The following is a 19,497-nucleotide window of genomic DNA, read 5'->3' as shown; positions in this document are numbered from 1 at the left end:
TTACGTTATGGTCAGCCTGTTGCTGACGTTGTTCATGCCGTTGACTGGAGTTTCTGTTAATACCCCATGGTTCTTATGGTGTCCCCAGCATCCTCTACGGACTAAGAGAAAAGGATTTACCGGTAGGTATTAAAATCCTATTATTTCTAGTTCGCCCTTTTTACAAGTAAGGCTTCTAGCGTTCACATACATACAACTAAGATAAGTATTTCCCCTTGCGTTAGGGACATCATTCACCTTATGTAGCAGCGATGACCCGTAATCGTTATTAGTTAGTGCTTTGGTAAAATCTCTTTTAGTACCCATGTTAATACCCGTACCGGCTGCTCACCCTCCCCCCAACTTCTTCCCCATATCGTTTACTACCGCCATCCCCACTATTCTCACTGCATGCCCCGTAGTTTCTAGCTAAACCCTCCCCCCAGGCTCCTAGTTTAAAGTTTCCTCCAACCTTCTAACCATCCTTCCCCCCTGCACCGCTGCCCCCTCCTCATTCAGGTGCAATCCATCACAACAAACAAGATGGCGCCTGACGAGAAGTCCGCCCAGTGTTCCAGGAACACGAACCCCTCTTTCCTGCACCAGGCTCTAAGCCACACATTTACCTCCCTAATCTCCCTCTGCCTGAGCCCCGTCTGACCCCCGCGCTATGTCACTTCCGGTTCACGAACAGCGTCTCAACGCATGGCAGGCATGGTATAGGATGGAATAGTTACATTTGAAATTTTGGGTATCCTCAAGTGTGATGCTAACACAGACATAACTATTCATCCAGGGGAAACATACCTTAGAAGAAAAATACAAACTAAATACAGGTTGAGTATCCCATATCCAAATATTCCGAAATACGGACTTTTTTGAGTCAGAGTGAGACAGTAAAACTTTTGTTTTTTGATGGCTCAATGTACACAAACTTTGTTTAATACACAAAGTTATTAAAAATATTGTATTAAATGACCTTCAGGCTGTGTGTATAAGGTGTATATGAAACATAAATGAATTGTGTGAATGTAGATACACTTTGTTTAAAGCACAAAGTTATAAAAAATATTGGCTAAAATGACCTTCAGGCTGTGTGTATAAGGTGTATATGTAACATAAATGCATTCTGTGCTTAGATTTAGGTGCCATCACCATATCATCTCATTATGGTATGCAATTATTCCAAAATACGGAAAAATCCGATATCCAAAATACCTCTGGTCCCAAGCATTTTGGATAAGGGATACTCAACCTGTATAGTCTTGGCTTTTGGGATTTTTTTTATGTTTTCCTAAAGGTTAATTCATGTACTTGTCTCTGGATTGGCTTTCATTGTTGAAGACTTTTTCCTAACATCTGTGGAGTAAGGTTTTAAAGTGAATGTAAATATCTAATAAATGTCTTTATAATGCATCCAGATGTCAGCTCAGGAAAACCAAGACATGATGTCTGAATCGGAAAATTCTGCTACACCGTCCCAGGATGACAGCCAGCAAGCATTTTTGGAGAAAGAAGCACAGGTTCATGCTTCATTAAATATGCAAGAGGTAATATTGCTAACTGTTGGAACATTTATTTTTCTGTAAATACATTAGATTTGTTAAAGTACCCAGGATATGACGTTGTAGTGAAAAGCTAAGTCACACAATTAAATAACTGGTTTTAACCTGCTTACAGAGAACACATTGAAATCTGCATGAATTAAATTACCCACCCTTCACCTTCTTCCACCATACACCATTTCACGAAGATGTATTGTGGGGTATTGAATTATCGTGACACAACACTAAAGACTCCTTTTAAATATGTTTGTGTTCACACTGGAAAGATTCGAAGTTCCAACCTGGCAGCTTCGCTTGCCGCATATTCCTACAAGCCCCCTTTAGTGACTCGCAGGAGATATTCATTGCACATAGTCTAGTGTGAGCACTCACATACAGATGTGTCTTCATACACTATTGCTGCAGTCGCCTCAAACATCCCTTCTCTACGTGCCAGGTCCCGTGCGAATCTACTTGCACTGATCATCTATTTCATATACTTGCCACGCGTATGTGGCGGCAAATATACAAGTGCTGCATATAAAATTGATCAGAGCTTTTCTCTTGGAGTTGTTTTGTAATGTTTCATTGCAATTAAGACGCTAATTTGCGTGAAAAAGATGTTTGGTGTGGCTCATTTGTGCCAGGCATCTTGCACCACATGGCATATTAAGGCTAGGTGTATAAGAACACATCTGTTTCTGACTCACCTTGCAAAGCTGGGGACCATCTTAAGAAGATTTGCAATGGAGATGAGTGGTAAAACGGTTGGAATTAATGCACAAATACTTGTATTATTTCCTTTTTTTCTGAATTCAGTAGGGGTCACTGGATTTCTAATGTTTATGCTGTAAGCTTGCGAGCAGGGCCTTCCTACCTCTATGACTGTTATCACCCAGTTTGTTATTGTTATTTCAAATTGTAAAGCGCAACGGAATTTGCTGCGCTATATAAGAAACTGTTAATAAATAAATAAATAAATAAAAATAGTTCTTGTTTAAGTGCAAAATTGATAGATGTTGGAGAAACTTACTTTTCAGTTCTTGTCTTTGGTTCCTCTTTATCCTTTACTTTGGAGCTTGCTTGCAAAAACATTAACTGATTTCCCAGCAGGTTATGGGGATATAGAGAGGGAGGCATTTAGACTGTGTGTTAACATTTGTTCCGAAACCCCAGAATGAGTCTGTATGCTCTACAGTACCTGGTTTCCCCCAATTGATTCAGAGAAAAGGATGAATTTAAAATTATTCTTTCTGCAGCGGTGTACATTGGTTTCCACAGGTAAACATCGGGGTGTAGAGAGGGATCATGATCCAGAGGCACCATCAGGCAAAGCTTCGACTGTCCCAGGAAGCATTGGGGCCTCCTCTATAACTCCGCCTCCATGCACTGAGAGCTCAGTTTCACCTAACAGGCGGGCTGCACTGTGCAGCCCTGAAAAAGCGAAGTAGACTTCAAGGCCCGCAGCACTGTTATGTCATAGTGACATTCAGTGCTGCGTCTCCGTCACCTCCCAAGCGGCGATGCATACTCCCGCGGCTCAGTTCCCGGGTACTTGCGGTGGAGACGCTCCAGCTTAGGCACACGGTTGTAGACGCTCTCCTTGTTTGCGTGGCTGCTACGAAGAGCGGAAGTAAGAAAGTCCCCCAAACAGGACCCGCCACTAAATCGCGTTCCTGATTGCAGTCTAGGGAGACGGCCTGCGAACAGGGACCCCACTATTTCCGCCAGGGCATAGGAGTACAGATGAGGTGCCGTCCCAGGGCGCCATCTCCTTGCAGATTTTCAGCCCTGGAGCTGCCTCACACTCTCCCTCAGTTCCTGACAGAGACGCTGGACGCCATCTTCTGAGCATAACTGCTGCTGGTCTCTGGGATTGCAGGGCAATGTCTCTCCTTTAAAGCCGTCTGTACACAGCGCTGAGACTTTACAGACACTTGCGTATTCTACATGTCTTCATGCAGACAGCATTAGTTAAGAAAGAGTGTACCTGTTACAGAATATATTGTACGAGTATCCTGATACATACATCTGGTCTCGGACCGTGCTGTGTTTTATATATAAGTTCAGTGCAGTTTTATTGTGCTTATAATAATCTCTGCATTGCCTTTGACTGCGTGTGCCTGTATTTGCTGTATGGTTTTACTCTCATGTGTATCCCATCTAAAGTATCTATCACTATATTCTGTACCCGAAGGGACTAGGTGCGTCAGGGTCCTCTAATAGAGTGTACACAGTACGTATCATTATACGGATATTTCTCCGGCAGGGTCCACAGGTTATCCAAAAGATATCATTGGGATATGATGAAGCGACAGCGGATTTGCACCAATCGGTCAAAGCTTTTCGGCCTGCCAGCATGCAACGGGCCCGTCCATATATCCTGGCTCAGGCAAATCATTTGTTTTTTGTAGTGCGGCAGGAGCCGATCCATGGTCAATGGGCTTTTGGATTTTAGCAGCCATAAGCTTTCTTATTTTATTTTTAAAGTCTCACTATTTTTTTGAGTGATCTTTCTAGAAAGCGTTTTAAACGTACCTTAGAAAGAGTTGCTCCAGCAACTCTCCGCCGGGCCACGACAATGCTTACCCATGAGTACAGTGCTGTTTTGGTGGGCGTCTGTCGGATAGCAAGGCCAGCAGATGTTACCAGGCTGTGGCCGGTGCATGGGGAGAAAGTAAGGCATCGGTTCCGCTTAGAGAGGGAATACGGACACAGCCGCACTGCTTTGGGAGGAGACTACCAAACAGTCGCTGGCGCGGCTGTCACCTCGGGTGCACCAGCGCTAGCCTTTAGGAATCATAGGCTCCAGCAGTAGTATGAGGCCGCGATCCCTAGGGGTGATGTCAGCAGTGGGGAGTCAGACGATCTCCTGGTCACCCCTCCCCCCGGTTCATGACCAGTTTCCTCCGAGTCTCCCGCCATGAACTGTTTTCCTTCTTCTGTCTGAGACGCTGTGTACTAAGGGACCCAGTCGCAGCATAGGCGGCTGTGTGACTGGTGCGTCAGTGTTCACTTGGGCGATAGCGTCTGGATTCACTCAGCGTTCGCAGATGTATTGATCGATCCTGTAAGCGGGGTAAGTCTCCCTGTATCCCACTCTACTGAGTATGGGTTATACAGCACAAGTCTCTATCTACCTTTTGAGTATGAATAGTTGGATAAGTGCATAATGCATACGAGTCTGAATATATTACTGTGGTTTATTTCGCTATGCATCTGAATACGGTTAAAACTTTTATAAAGTATTGCAGTAATATGTTTCTCCTACATACTTGAAATGTATCTGTAGTTGATTATGTGCTCATATTGCTTATTATACTAATGTATAACATGTAACTGAGTGCTAGTGTGATTGCTGACTTTACTATAATTCTGTCAGTTTTTTTACATAACTATTCCGATCCTCAGTGCTGGTGTATAGCAGGGTAGGGTCTGATTGTATGTCACTTTAACGAGTCTTAAAGTGATTACAATCACAAATTGTGTACTACACTGTATAAGTGTTGATTATTTATCATGTTTAGGAGCGGCAAAGGTGAGGAAGATGCACTCACAGCAACACAAACACTCATATCATGTTTGTCTTTCAAAGCTGGGTTAACCTCTCAGGATCTGGTTCAGGATGGTTTGTGTGCAAATTGTTTTAGCTTTTACCAAAGTCTTAAATAGTACAAGGCAGATACAGGTGCAAGTTGATCCCCATTGGGCTATGTTTGCACAAACATCCAGTATAGCTGAGAAGAATTACCAAGGTAATTGGCCCGGCGCTTCAAAATGTGATGTTAAACCCAAAGCAGCTGTTTACAGGGATAGTTAATCCCTGAAGAATAATACTAGGAAAGGATATACAGCGCTGTACACTGGATGTAGACAATATAACTTTTTATTTATACAAAATTAACTATTTGGTTGCAACCACAGATTTAAAAATATGTATTAAAATTTGTAAAATAGGGCAAACACAGCACAACACTTCATTGGATATATTACCACTTATAGAGGCCAAACACAGTCTCCTGTATAGAATCCTTTGGAAAAAGATGCCACAGTCCAGGGGGTGTATATAGCACTTGTGGAGATGTATAATCCATACGGAGTGGATGGAGAACCTTCAAGGCTTGATTATGGTATGTCACATACCTTGACAAAGCTGTTGACACAGCGAAACGCGTTGGTTTGCAGAGGCCTCCACTCCAGCTTAAACATCCTATCCTATCCTGGAATACGCCTAGAAGTCCTTCACGCCGATACGGGGAACTTGTTGGTGTCCGAGAGAGGAGTAAGAAACCATGCTTTCAATAGGACTACAACTGTCCATAATCAAGCCTTGAAGGTAGCAATCCAGGGAGCAATTGTTGAAGAATGTTGCCCTTTCACTGACAATTCTGAAACAACATGGTTGGCTCCTAAATTTGTCAAAATCACAGTTGGATCCGACGACACGGGTGTCGTTCCTGGGTATGATTCTGGATACAGAATTGCAGAGAGTTTTTCTTCAAGTGGAAAAAGCATTGGAAATACAGAACATGGTAAAACAGATTCTGAAACCAGCAAAAGTGTCAGTTCTTCAATGCACTCGGTTGCTGGGGAAGATGGTGGCGGCCTACGAGGCCATTCCGTATGGCAGGTTCCATGCCAGGGTGTTTCAGTGGAACCTGTTGGACAAGTGGTCCGGGTCTTACCTGGACATGCACCAGAAAATAATTCTATCTCCCAGGACCAGAATCTCCCTTCTGTGGTGGCTACACAGTTCTCACCTTCTGGAGGGACGCAGGTTCGGGATTCAGGATTGGATCCTGGTGACCACAGATGCAAGCCTCCGAGTCTGGGGAGCAGTCACACAGGGAAGAAACTTTCAGGTAAAGTGGTCAAGCCAGGAAGCTTGTCTACACATAAACATTCTGGAATTAAGGGCCATTTACAACGGCATCCTGCAAGCAGAACATCTTCTTCAAGGTCTGCCTGTCTAGATTTAGTCAGACAACGTGACAGCAGTGGTGTAAGTAAACCGCCAGGGCGAAACAAGGAGCAGAGCGGCGATGGCCGAGGCCACGAAGATTCTTCGCTGGGCGGAAAGACATGCCAGCGCTCTGTCAGCAGTCTTCATTCCAGGAGTGGACAACTGGGAAGCAGACTTCCTCAGCAGACACGATTTCCGTCCAGGAGAGTGGGGTCTTCATCAAGAGGTCTTTGCAGAAGTGACAAGTCGTTGGAGAGTTCCTCAAGTAGACATGATGGCGTCCCGCCTCAACAAGAAACTTCAGAGATATTATTCCAGGTCAAGGGACCCTCAAGCGATAGCGGTGGACGCCCTAGTGACATCGTGGGTGTTTCCGTCGGTATGTGTGTTCTCTCCACTTCCACTCATTCCAAAGATGATAAAACTTATAAGAACAACAAGGGTTCAGGCGATCCTCATTGTTCCGGATTGCCCAAAAAAGGCCTGGTATCCAGATCTTCAGGAGTTGCTCATAGAAGATCCCTGGCCTCTTCCTCTTCGGGAGGAGCTGTTACAACAGGGGCCGTGCGTATATCAGGACTTACCGCGGCTGCGTTTGACGGCGTGGCGGTTGAACGTCTAATCCTAGCCCGAAAGGGTATTCCCTGTGAAGCCATTCCCACAATTCTTCAGGCTAGAAAAGAAGTAACGGCAAAGCATTACCACCTAATTTGGAGAAAATGTGTCTTGGTGTGAATCCAAGAAGGCTCCTACGGAAGAATTTCACCTGGGGCTTTTGCTCCATTTCCTACAAGCAGGTGTGGATGCGGGCCTAAAGTTAGGCTCTATTAAAGTACAGATTTCGGCCTTGTCGATCTTTTTTCAGAAAGAATTGGCTTCTCTTCCAGAAGTTCAGAGCTTCGTAAAAGGCGTGCTGCACATCCAACCTTCATTTGTGCCTACTGTGGCACCGTGGGATCTTAATGTGGTGTTGCAATTTTTGCAATCACATTGGTTTGAACCTTTGCAAAAGGTTGAGTTAAAATTCCTTACTTGGAAAGTGGTCAAGTTGTTGGCCTTGGCGTCAGCAAGGCGAGTGTCTGAATTGGCGGCTTTGTCTCACAAAAGCCCCTATTTGATTTTCCATGCGGATAGAGCAAAATTGAGAACTTGTCAACAATTTCTGCCAAAAGTGGTTTCATCTTTTCACGTAAACCAGCCTATTGTGGTGCCAGTGGCTACTGAGGCCTTGGCGGAGTCGAAGTCTCTCGATGTGGTCAGAGCTTTGAAGATCTATGTCGCCAAAACGGCGCAGATTAGGAAAACAGAGGCTCTGTTTGTCCTGTGGGCTCCCAACAAGATTGGGGCTCCTGCTTCTAAGTAGACTACTGCGCGCTGGATTTGTAATACGATTCAGCAGGCTCATTCTACGGCAGGTTTGCCGTTACCGAAATCGGTGAAAGCCCATTCTACCAGAAAGGTGGGCTTATCCTTGGCGGCTGCCCGGAGAGTTTCGGCGTTATAACTTTGCCGAGCTGCTACTTGGTCGGGATCAAACACCTTTGCGAAGTTTTACAAGTTTGATACCCTGGCTGAGGAGGACCTCTTGTTTGGTCAATCGGTGCTGCAGAGTCATCCGCACTCTCCCGCCCGTTCTAGAGCTTTGGTATAAACCCCATTGTTCTTGAAGCATCCCCAGCATCCTCTAGGACGTATGAGAAAATAGGATTTTAATACCTACCAGTAAATCCTTTTCTCTTAATCCGTAGAGGATGCTGGGCGCCTGTCCCAGTGTGGTCTTTATCTGCAGTTTGGTTTTAGTTATGCTCATGTTGAGTTCAGTCAGTCTGTGACTATTGTTGGTCATGCCGTTGCATGCGTTGTTTGTTGAATGGCGTGTTGGAGGTGTGAGCTGGTATGTATCTTACCTTAGTTTAAAATAATTAAATAAATCCTTTTCCTCGAAATGTCTGTCTCCCTGGGCACAGTTCCTATAACTGAAGTCTGGAGGAGGGGCATAGAGGGAGGAGCCAGTTCACATCCATTCAAAGTCTTATAGTGTGCCCATGTCTCCTGCGGATCCCGTCGATACCCCATGGTTCTTGAAACATCCCCAGCATCCTCTACGGACTAAGAGAAAAGGATTTACCGGTAGTTATTAAAATCCTGTTATTTCTTTCGGTATGCTGTTTGGCCAACAGCATACCTGCACCGTGGGAGTTAGTGGGGGCGGTCACAGGCCTCTTGAGGTGCAGAGTCGTTACCCCGCTGCAGGACCACCGTCCTGCGGGGCATGGCGCCTTGGCTGTCGCAGGCGCAGCATGCCGCACACCCCTAACGCTGCCTGAAGGTGATCATCAGTGGTGAGTACCAACCGGGGTCCCCCGGTTTACTGTGCGGCTGAAGCGCAGTTGAGGCGGACGGGTCCCTCCTGGGGGGACCCGCTATAGTCCCTGCGTGAGACTGGCTAATATTGTTGAACCAAGCATTTATGTGAGGTTGCACAGATAGGGAGACATGGCCAGTATAACTATACAGCAGTAGCTCTGGTGCCATGGTGGGGGGCGGAGCTATACGAGAGCAGGCTCAGCGGTATTTTAGCGCCTTCCTCTGCATACCACCAGCAGCCTTAATATCTCCTTTCCTAACAAGGGGGAGAGCCGCTATATTAGGGCACAATAACAATCCCTCTGAGGGATTTTTCATATTACAGTCTCACTGTGTTTACAATAAAAACGCTGACCGCCTCACTGGGGCTGGGTGAGCTGGGGTACTCTCTCCTGTGTCTCCTCTCACATGCAATAGTCACTGCAGGCTTGTATAATATATCTATATCAGGCTGTGTTGTATGTATATTATACCTGTTTTTCTGATTCCCAATGGTAAAACAGAAGTCATGCAGTATATGTAATGCTAGATTCTCTCCTAGTTCATCTAGCTCCATATCATGTGAGCAGTGTAGTCAGCCATCTCAAAATGCTGATTATGGAGAGTCCAGAGCCCTCGTGTTTGGGGGCTATCAAAAGTTTGATGTCTGATATGTCATCTCAACTTAATGCAAATAAGACTCAGGAACTGCAATGAGCAGTGGCAAGTCTAACTGCTAAATATCCCCCCCTGTCTACTACAGGTGCACAAAAACGTGCTCTACCTGCACTCCTATCAGATACTGATGATGATATACAGGATTATGTGGACCCCATAAGTGGGGATTACACCCCTGCCCAGGGTATTGAACCCCTCATATTGGCTATTCGGTATGTGTTAAAGCTCCCCCTGGAGGATGCTAATAGTCAGCAGTCATTTTTCCTCCCACAAGACAAAACGACAGTCACATTTCCTGATTCCAAGGAATTGGATGACTTAGTTAAAATAGCCTGGAAAAATCCAGATAAAAATATCAGGTGTCAAAACGGTTTTTGCATACATTTCCCTTTGCCCCTGAAGGCAGGAAATTCTGGGAACAGTCTCCAACAGTAGACGTCTCAATCTCTCCCCTTTCTAAAAAGGCGGTACTCCCTACTCCAGGCTCCTTTACGGTAAAGGACCCAGCAGATAGAAAAATTTAGACCACTATTAAATCTATCTACACTGCTGCAGGTGTAGCTCAAAGATCGGTCGTTGCTGGATGACGCATGCAATGCATTCCTGAGCTAATCAAATTAAAGAAGGTCTCTCGGGTGATATGACCTTAGTTAATACTGTTACTTTCTCCGGCAGGGTCCACAGGTTATCCACAGGAACACTTTGGATATGATGGACCGACAGCGGATTGGCACCAAACGATCACAAGCTTTCTGGCCTCCCGGGATTCAACGGGCTCGTCCATATAATTCCGCCCACGGACTCCGTAAAATCAGTTTTTTGTTTGGTGCGGCAGGAGCCGGACCATGGTCACAGGGCTGCTGTGTTTGGCAGCACTAAGCTGTATTTGATTTATTTACATAGTCTTACTATGTTTTCTGAGTGATCTTTCCTAACAGCGTCTTACACGCATATTGGAAAGAGTCGCTCCAACAACTCTCCGCTGGGTCGCAACAACGCTTACCACGGTACAAGTGCTGTCTCGACGGGCGTCTGTGTCGGATGTTACTAGCAGGTCCAGCAGACGTTACCAGGCTGTGGCTGGTGCACGGGGAGAAGGTAAGGCATCGGTTCCGCTTAGAAGGGGAATACGGACACAGCCGCACTGTTTTGGGAGGAGACTACCAAACAGTAGCTGGCGCGCCGCCACCACGGGTGCTCCAGCACTAGGCTTTAGGGATCATAAGGTGCCAGGATTAGTTTGAGGCTGCGATCCCTAGGGTTGATGTCAGCAGTGGGGAGTCAGACGCTCTCCTGGTCGCCCCTCCTCCCAGTTCATGACCAGTTACCGTGCGTCTCCTGCCACAAACTGATTGCCTCACTTCCGTCTCAGATGCTACCACGCGGGGACTCGGTCGCAGCATAGGCCGCTGCGTCTGTATAAACTAAGGTTTACCGCTAAGAGACTGGGTCGCAGACATGAGCGTCTGCATGCACTAACGTTCACTGTGCGTCTGTGTCCACTAAAAATTACTGGAGCGGCAGTGTACACTAGTAGCGTCTAGATCCACTCAGCGGTTGCTAACGTATTGATCGATCCTGGAAGTGGGGTGAGTTTCCCTGTATCCCACTCTACGGAGTAAGGGTTATACAGCACAACCTTTCTATGTACTGTTGTTAGTATGAATAGTTACGTTTAGTGCCTATTGCATATTAATTTGTGTGCAATACTGTGGTTTTCTCCGCAATTGCGTCTGAATACATTAAAATAACTGTATAGAACAGAATACAGTAAATGTACTCCTACATACTTGAAATGTGTTCGTAGTTGATAATATGCTCATATGACTAATATATAACATGTGACTGACTGCTAGTGTGATTGCTGACTTTATACTGTATATGTTTGACAGTGTTTTCTTCTGAACCTCAATGCTGGGGTCAGATTGATATCACTTTTATGCATATAAAGTGTTTTCGGTCACAGATTGTGTAGTATACTGTGCAAAAGCTGATTGTTTACCATGTCTAAGTGCGGCAAAGGTGACAAGGTTACATTAACAGTAACACCAATACTCAAAACATGTTTATCCTGCAAGGTGGAGTTATTAACTCAAACGATAAGTTATGTGCAAATTTTTTGCGTTTCAGCAGATTGCAAGGCAGATCCCTGTACAACGACAAGTAGAACCACTTTGGGCCGTGTTTGCACAAACCTTATCTAGTATAGCTGACAGGTTGGTCTCTGCAGCTTCAACCTCAGGTATAAGGTACACTATTAACCCATACATGCAGCTCCCATCATATGGTATAGCCCCTACAGCTTCTAAAAGTCAACAAGCTGATAAACCAAGGGTAAATATATCATCAAATTCACAGGCTACACAGGATGATACAACAGATGATGACTCCATATACTCTACTTCACCATATGAAGAACAAATGGAGGGTTTCAGCTCAGAAGATATAGCTGACTTAATTGGAGCAATGAAGGCTATTCTGTCTCTAGAGGATTCAGCTGAGCCAATAATTAAAACTAAAGCACCTGTGTTTTAACGTCCCAAAACAGGGTTGAGTTTCCAGAGTCAGAGGACCTGACGGAAATTATGGAGTAACCGTGGGCTACGCCAAATAGGAAATATAGAATAAAAAAAAAATGGGATTCTTACTACCCTTTTCCAACTGGGGACTGTTTAAAAAGATAAGTGCCTCCTAAGGTAGATACGCACGTCATTCGACTAGTGTGAAAATCTATTTTACCTTTGCCATCTACGTCATTAAATGATGTCACAGACAGAAGAGTTGATGGTTTTTTGAAAAACATATTTTCTCTGTAAGGGGCAGTCATAAGGCCTGCTATGGCCTCAGCCTGGATGGCAAAAGTGGTAGTTGAATGGGCTGACGAACTGGAAAATGGGCTCTCAGCACCTACTAGGGAGCAGGAGTCCCATATAGCCCATATGAAACAGGCTGCGCAATTCCTAGAAGAAGCAGCAATGGATGTGGGTACGATTGTTTCTAAAGCATCAGCCTCAACGGTAGCTGCTCGCAGAGCAATTTGGCTACGTACATGGAAAGCTGATTCAGAATCCAAGAAGGTTCTGGAAGCTTTGCCTTTTGTTGGGAACATTCATTTTGGTAAAGAACTGACATATATTCTGGAGTCAGAAGCTGAATCCAAGAAGGTCAGGTTTCCTGCTAGTTATAATCCAAAACCTAAGGGCTCGGGATTTCGGCCATTTCGGTGGCAAGGTAAAACAAAAGGTAAAAATGATTCAAAGCAAACCCAGTATCATAAGTCTGGTAAAGCAAAGAAGCAATGGGCCAACTTCCAAACCAGAACAGAAACCATCAGCCTGATGGTGCGGGCCTCCACCTGGGGGACTCCAAGGTAGGGGGCCGACTTCTTCAGTTTGCACACATATGGCAGCAGTAGACAACAGACGCTTGGGTGCAAGAAGTGGTATCTCTGGGTTATGTTTTCCCTTTCAAGAAGCAGCCTCCTCGAAGGTTTTTTGCACCAGCCTGTCTCATATAGAGCCGAAGGCCAGAGCCCTGCAAGAAGCAGTTCAGAAATTGCTTCAGTCCGGGGTAATTATTCCAGTACCCCCGGCACAACGGGGGCAGGGTTTTTACTCCAACCTATTTTTGGTCCATCAGCCAAATGGGTAATTTCGGCCCATCCTCAATCTCAAAATGTTAAACAAATACATTTGGGTCCCAAGGTTCCACATGGAGACGTTACGCTCCATAGTTTTGGCCATGGAACCAGGGGATTACATGGTATCTCTGGATATACAGGATGCTTACCTGCATGTGCCTATAGCATTGTCCCATCAGTGTTACCTCAGACTCGCTATCCTCCAGCAACATTTTCAATTCCTGGCATTACCCTTTGGGTTAGCCACAGCCCCCAGAGTATTTACCAAGATCATGGTGGTTATGGCAGCTTATCTCCGCAAACAGGGAATAAGGGTTTTCCCATACCTCAATGATCTTTTAATCCTGGCACAATCCCAGGAATTGCTCTTGAGACATCTCCAACAGACAATAACTTTTCTACAGAAACACGGATGGCTCATAAATTGGGCAAAGTCGTCTCTGACTCCGTCACAACAGATGATTCACTTAGGGGCTGTATTGGATTCAAGTCTGCAGAAAATATTTTTACCTGTGGAAAAGATATCCAAGGTGCAGTTAATGATTCAGGAATTGTTGCACAGTCAAACAATATCAGTTCACACGGCAATGTGAGTGATGGGGTTGATGGTGTCAACTTTCGACATGGTGGAATATGCACAGTTCCACTCAAGGCCATTGCAACATCTGATTCTGGCCAGATGGAATGGAGTACATCCGACAATAAAGAAACAAATGATGGTTCTTCCAGTAAAGGTAAAAAGGTCATTAGCCTTGTTGCTACAGACATCCCATCTAGACATGGGAGACCCTTTTGGATATCAGATTGGGAGGTCCTGACAACGAATGCCAGTCTTCAGGGCTGGGGAGCAGTGTCCGGGAAAATACGGTTCCAGGAACAATGGACCATAGAAGAAAGTTGCCTGCCAATAAACCTGTTAGAAATTCAGGCTATATACCTGGCACTGATTCAGGTAAAGGACATTCTGCAAGGAAAACCAGTCCAGATCCACTCGGACAATGCAACGGCAGTAGCGTACCTCAACCATCAGGGAGGAATGCGCAGCAAAAAAGCAATGAAGGAAGTAAGTCACATACTAAAGTGGGCAGAACTCCATCTTCCAGCATTGTCCGCAGTGTTTGTTCCAGGAGTCCTAAACTGGGAAGCAGACTTTCTCAGTTGACACACCATTCGAGCAACCGAATGGGCTCTACACCCGGAAGTATTTCAGACTCTAGTAGACAAGTGGGGGTTGCCAGAGATAGATCTCATGGCGTCCTGTCTGAAGAACAAAGTTCCGGCATACGGGTCAAGAACAAAAGACCCCGGAGCGATTCTTGTGGACGCACTGTCAGTGAAATGGGAATTTCATCTGGCATATCTGTTTCCTCCAATCTTCCTGATAGCCAGGGTGGTGAGGAAAATAAAGCAAGCAAAAGGTGCCGTGATTCTAATAGCTCCGGCTTGGCCCAGAAGGCATTGGTACATAGATCTGCAGAGGATGTCAGTGGATGCTCCAATGCTGCTCCGTCAACGTCCAGATCTACTGATGCAGGGTCCTTGTTATCACAGGCATCTGGATCGGCTGTCTTTAACGGCGTGGCTGTTAAAACCTCTATCCTGAAGTCAAGAGGTTTTTCACAACAGGTAATTCAAACGATGCTCAGAGCAAGGAAACCCTCCTCTGCTCACATTTATCACCAAATATGGCAAGCCTATATTCATTGGTGCATTGAAAGAAATATGAAGCCAGAATCTTTCAGAGTATCCAGAATCTTAGATTTCCTTCAGGCAGGAATGGATAAGGGTTTGAAGGTGGCTTCCTTGAGAGTTCAAGTTTCAGCATTGACTGTATGGTTTCAATAGAAAATTGCTACTTTACAAGATGTGCATACTTTTTTCCAGGGAATACTGCGCATTCAACCACTTTTGTTCCTCCTTTAGTACCTTGGGATTTAAGTCTGGTCCTCAAAGCCCTTCAAGGGGCTCCGTTTGAACCACTTATGAAAGTGGATCTTAAATGGTTGACAGCTAAAGTACTACTGACTATGACATCGGCTAGAAGAGTATCAGATTTAGGAGCGCTGTCATGTAAATCTCCTTTTCTGATTTTTTTTATCCAGATAAAGCAGTTCTCAGAACTAGGTCTGGTTATCTTCCTAAGGTGGTATCTAAGTTTCACCTTAACGAAGAAATTGTAGTCTCGGCTTTTCAAGTATCGGGGCTTTCTGCGGGAGAAGCGTCGCTGGACGTAGTCCGTGCATTAATATTCTACTTATATCGTACCAGTGCCATCAGAAAGACAGATTCTCTCTTCATTCTCTACGGATTTCACAAGAGAGGATGGCCTGCTACTAAACACGCTAGCAAGATGGCTTCAAATGACTATTTCAGAAGCATACTCTCGAGCTGATCTCCCTGTTCCAGCTAATATCTCTGCTCACTCTACACGTAAGGTAGGTCCTTCATGGGCAGCACAACATGGTGTTTCAGCAGAACAGATATGTAAGGCAGCCACATGGTCTTCCATTAACACTTCCATTAGACATTATGCCATGGATACCTTTGCCTCTCTTGACGTGGAATTCGGGTGAAAGGTTCTCCTGTCTAATCAGGAGCGTCCCCACCACTAAAAATTGCTTTGGGAAGTCCCAATGGAGAAATATACGTTATGGTAATAACTTACCATTGATAACGGTATTTCACCTATGTACAGGTTTCCACAGGGATCCCACCTTGATGCACCTGATTTGAGAATCTTTATACTCACTAACCTCTTCCCTCTATGGAAGGGTGTGCATGCGTCTTCTCAGCGGAATAGGGTTCTACATAATGCTCCTGCCTAAATGCTTTGGAAACAACTGATTTGACTGAGTCGGTGGGCGGGATTATATAGACGAGCCCATTGCATCCTGGGAGGCCAGAAAGCTTGTGATCGTTTGGTGCCAATCCGCTGTCGCGCCATCATATCCCAATGTTATCCTGTGGAAACCTGTGGACATAGGAAAAATACCGTTATCAACGGTAAGTTCTTACCATAACGTATATTTCCTGAATCATATTAAGGACACGGCAAGAGTTCTATGTGACTCCCTTAAAGAGAGTGGTAATATTAATGCTAGATCCACGACTATGGCTGTGTCTGCGCACAGAGCCATATGGTTGCGTCAGTGGATTGCTGATGTTGAATCCAAACGTAATGTGGAATCTCTTCCCTTTACAATAGCTCTTTGGAGGTGAACTGGACGAATGAATTTCCAAAGCTACGGCTGGAACAATCCACGTTTCTCCCTTTAGGGGCTCCGCCTGCTGCATGTACCTACCTCGGACCGTCTACTCAGTCCTTTTGGTCCTCCAGATTTCGATCTAGGACCAGGGGGCCTCCAACGCAGATAGAGACTCCAGGGGAAAACCTAAGAAACCAGCCGTCGCTGAATCTCAGGACCAGAACTCCAGTTCTGCTTCCGGAGAGACTTCAGCATGACGGTGCCCACCCACCCCGAGGAGATCTCGTGGTGGGAGCTCGGTTATGTCACTTCAGCCACATCTGGGACTGTTCCTGCCAAGATTCTTGGGTAAGGGACCTTATCTCTCAGGGTTACAAGCTGGAGTTGACTGCTCTCCTCCTCCCGATTTTTCATATCAGGCTTACCAGTTTTGGAAAGTATGCGTGGTACGCTACTACAGGCAGAAACAACTTGGTTCAGTCCCAGGTCATTGTTCCGGTGCCCCTGCTGCAACAAGAACAGGGTTACTACTCCAGTCTGTTCGAAGTACCAAAACCAGACGGGTCTGTACGACCTATTCTGAATCTGAAGTCCTTGAATCCTTACCTGAAGGTTTTCAAATTCAAGATGGAATCTTTGAGAGCGGTGACCGCAGGCCTGGAACAACAGGAATTCCTAGTGTCCCTGGATATCAAGGACGCTTACCTACATATTCCAATTTGGCCTCCACATCAGGCCTATCTGAGGTTTGTCCTACTGAACGATTACTTCCAGTTTCATTCGTTACATTTCGGCCTGTCTACACTCCAAGGGTATTCACGGAGGTGATGGCAGAAATTATGTTTCAGCTCAAGATCCAGGGGGTCAATGTAATTCCATACCTGGACGATCTCCTGATAAAAGCGAACTCCAGGGAGCTTCTATTGCTGCATATAGATCATACTATACAACTTCTGTCTCACCACGGGTGGATCCTCAATCTGCTGAAGTCCCACCTGGAACCGTCTAAATGGCTCCTGTTTCTGGGGATGCTACTGGATACTGTAGCACAGAAAGTGTACCTCCCAGAGGAAAAAGTGAGAACACTTCAAGAAATGGTTCGCATGGTGCTCCGACCTGCTCGAGTCTCCATTCATCTTTGCATAAAATTCTTGGGAAAGATGGTGGCCTCGTCCAAGGCGATTCAATTTGGAAGGTTTCATGCCAGACCGTTCCAATTAGACATCCTGAACAAGTGGTCTGGTTCCTATCTTCAGATGCACTGGGTGATTCAGCTGTCACCCCGGGCCAGGATTTCTCTCCTGTGGTGGCTACAGTCTTCCAACCTGTAGGAAGGTCGACGCTTTGGGATTCAGGATTCGATCCTCCTCATGACAGATGCGAGTCTAAGAGGATGGGGTGCTGTCACCCAAGGGGCGCAGTTCCAGGGCAGGTGGTCTGCCCAAGAGGCCCTACTTTTTATCAACATTCTGGAACTTCGGGCTATCCACAAAGCTCTGATTAAAGCATCACCTCTACTCTGGGAGTAGGTGATTCAGGTGCAGTCGGACAACGTCATGGTGGTGGTGTACATCACTCGACAAGGAGGGACAAAAAGTAGGGCCTGCATGCGAGAAGTGTCCAGAATACTCCTCTGGGCAGAAAGAAATGCAAGAGCACTGTCCGCGATCTTCAAACCGGGAGTGGACAACTGGGAAGCAGACTTCCTCAGCTGCCACGACCTCCATCCGGGGGAGTGGGGACTATACCCTCGGGTGTTTCAACAGATCATCAACAGGTGGGGATACCCACAGATCGACTTGATGGCCTCTCGCCTCAACAAGAATCTTCGCTGCTATTGCTCACGGACCAGGGACCCTCAGGCAAGCGCAGTGGATGTGCTGACACCGCCTTGGCCTTACCAACTGGTTTACCCGTTTCCTCTGATTCCGCTGTTCCCAAGGGTGCTCAAGCGGATCAGACATCAAAGAGTGGAAGCAATCTTGATTGCCCCAGATTGGCCCCGAAGAGCGTGGTACGCGGGTCTTCTGGACATGTCTGTAGTGGACCCTTGACCTCTGCCGCGAAGAAGGGATCTTCTTCAACAAGGATCGTTCGTCTACCCGGACTTACGGCGGCTTCGTTTGACGGCATGGAAGTTGAGCGGAACATCCTAGCTCACAAAGGGCTTTCCAAAAACGTCATTGCCACTATGGTGCAAGGCAGAAAACCTGTGACGTCAAAACACTATCATCATATCTGGCGGAGATATGTCTCTTGGTGCGAGGAACGCACATATCCCTCTGCAGATTTCCAATTAGGAAGGTTCCTATGTTTCCTGCAGGCTGGTGCGGGTAAAGGCTTATATCTGGGATCCATTAAGGTCCAGATTTCAGCTCTTTCCATCTTCCAGAAGAAGTTGGCTCTCTTGCCAGAAGTTCGGACCTTCTTGCAAGGGGTGCTTCACATACAACCTCCTTTCTTGCCTACGGCACCTTGGGATCTGGATGTAGTGTTAAGCTTTCTACAGTCCTCCTGGTTTGAACCTCTGACGACGGTAGAAGATAAGTACCTCACGTGGAAAACGGTGATGTTACTGGCCCTGGATTCTGCTGGGTGTGTCTCAGAATTGGGGGCCTTGACGTGCAAAAGTCCGTACTTGGTCTTTTACGAGAACAGAGCGGAGCTCAGGACTAGACATCAGTTCTTGCCGAAGGTGGTCTTCGCATTTCACTTGAATCAAACTATTGTGATTCCATCCAGTTCTGGCACTTCTGCTCCTTCGGAGGTATTGGATGCTGTGCAAGCCTTGAAACTCTGTCAAGAGCACGGCTTGGATCAGAAATACGGATTCCTTGTTCGTGCTCTATGATGCCCAGAAAAAGGGTTACCCTGCTTCTAAGCAGTCTATTGCTCGTTGAATTATGCTTACTATCCAACAGGCCTATGCTTTAGCAGCCTTACCTGGTCCACAGTCTCTAAAGGCCCACTCTACCAGATCGGTGGGCTTTTCCTGGGCGGCCGCCCGTGGAGTCTCGGCCCTATAACTATGCCGAGCTGCTACCTGGTGGGGGAAGAACATCTTTGTGAAGTTCTACAAGGTTGATACCCTGGCCCCAGAGGATACCCAGTTTGGGCAGGTGGTGCTGAAGATGTCTCCGC

General features: G+C 46.1%; 1 protein-coding gene across 6 annotated transcripts in view; it reads left to right on the top strand.

Moving 5' to 3' along the window:
- SCAF8 (SR-related CTD associated factor 8) overlaps positions 1–19,497 on the top strand; it is a 766,315-nt gene that overhangs the window by 274,192 nt on the left and 472,626 nt on the right. For all 6 annotated transcript variants that reach the window (XR_010176108.1, XR_010176106.1, XR_010176107.1 and 3 more), the window contains one exon: positions 1,401–1,529. Coding sequence is in view for 3 of the 6 variants with exons in the window: in XM_063917713.1 (XP_063773783.1) it covers positions 1,401–1,529 (129 nt within the window). In the remaining 3 variants the exon portion in view is untranslated. The remainder of the gene's footprint in view (positions 1–1,400; positions 1,530–19,497) is intronic.

Source organism: Pseudophryne corroboree, chromosome 4 (assembly GCF_028390025.1).
Source record: "Pseudophryne corroboree isolate aPseCor3 chromosome 4, aPseCor3.hap2, whole genome shotgun sequence".
Lineage (NCBI taxonomy): Eukaryota > Metazoa > Chordata > Amphibia > Anura > Myobatrachidae > Pseudophryne > Pseudophryne corroboree.
This window is presented reverse-complemented; position numbering and strand designations above follow the sequence as displayed.